The 1,174-nt window shown below is 30.8% G+C and overlaps 1 protein-coding gene across 1 annotated transcript; it reads right to left on the bottom strand.

Annotated features, from left to right (window-relative positions):
* Nucleotides 1-205: 205 nt before the first annotated feature.
* Nucleotides 206-889, bottom strand: LOC111623262 (ER membrane protein complex subunit 10-like). Its single transcript, XM_023365786.1, has 4 exons — nucleotides 881-889; nucleotides 625-806; nucleotides 456-552; nucleotides 206-380 (listed from the first exon to the last, which is right to left on the bottom strand). Exons 1-4 carry the CDS (start codon nucleotides 887-889, stop codon nucleotides 300-302), a joined length of 369 nt encoding a protein of 122 aa, XP_023221554.1. The 3' UTR covers nucleotides 206-299.
* Between the last annotated feature and the right edge of the window lie 285 nt (nucleotides 890-1,174).

Here is a 1,174-nt window from a genome sequence, read left to right on the forward strand (position 1 = left end):
TCCAAACCAACAGCCCACTATGTTACCTATACTCCTGTGCAATTACATTCAGTTATTATATAATAGACACAACATACAGCTGGTACAATATTTCTGTCTAAATCTTGTATATTATTCTTGCAGTTGAATTGATCTTTTGTTAGAAAATTGGTTTCATATAATTTTAAATAGCAATTTATAATTAAAAATTAGTCATGCTACAAAATAATGTAATTAACCATTTATTTAAATAAGTCTCATTCATAAAATTTTTAGTGATGCAACTACATAAATACAAACAAATTTTATGTAAAAATGGATTAACGTGCATTAACTTGACCTTCAGGTCCTGATGCACCAGATATTAGAAGGAAAATCAGAAGTGGTACTATATACATCCACTAGAAATAAAAAAGAAATATTATTATATATAATTAATTATGTCCTCAAATATAAAATTACAATTTTATACTTACATATTTTGCTAAAAAGGATCTATTATCTCCTTGTTCTCCTCGAGCTTTCTCTGCCTTCTCTTGTTCTAATCGTTGTATGTAAGTTTGAGTGTCAGGCCTTAGAAAGATATTTTTAGTTTTATTATTCAATTAGCATTATTCTGTTAAAATTAATAAATATTTGACTTACGCAGGACCATTCATAGGAGATATGATGGTAACAGTTGTGTTGAAAGTGGAAAGACGGGAATCTGGCAGAGATATGTCTTTACATTGAGATGTTTTGCCTGTAATTGCAACTCCCAACAAATTTCCAGCTTGGTCAATTGTTAAGGTAATACTATCCGAAAGATTGGATTCATATAGAGAACACTAGTTATTATTTAAAAAGTATGATTATTAATAACTAACCATTAATCAATATATCAATATTGTATAAAAATTACAACAGTCATTCATAATCACTTGTTTTCTATATTAAAATAACATGCAATTTCATTACTTTTGGAAAATTCTATTTACGTAAATACTCTGAAATAGAACGTAAAATATCGGCAAACTCACGAAAGTAGTCAAAAACAAACTACTGTAATTTTATTGGTTTATTACAGGGCCACGTGTTTCCGAGTTGCAACGTCAACGAACAATGTGTGACCACGAGAAGACGCGCGCGACTCGCGCTTGTTGCAGTTGCAGTCGCCTGCGCGGCTAGAAATCGCATAGTGTGACCAGGGCTTTAC

The sequence above is a fragment of the Centruroides sculpturatus genome, unplaced genomic scaffold, assembly GCF_000671375.1.
Source record: "Centruroides sculpturatus isolate CEXI.00-Female unplaced genomic scaffold, Cexi_2.0 scaffold262, whole genome shotgun sequence".
NCBI lineage: Eukaryota > Metazoa > Arthropoda > Arachnida > Scorpiones > Buthidae > Centruroides > Centruroides sculpturatus.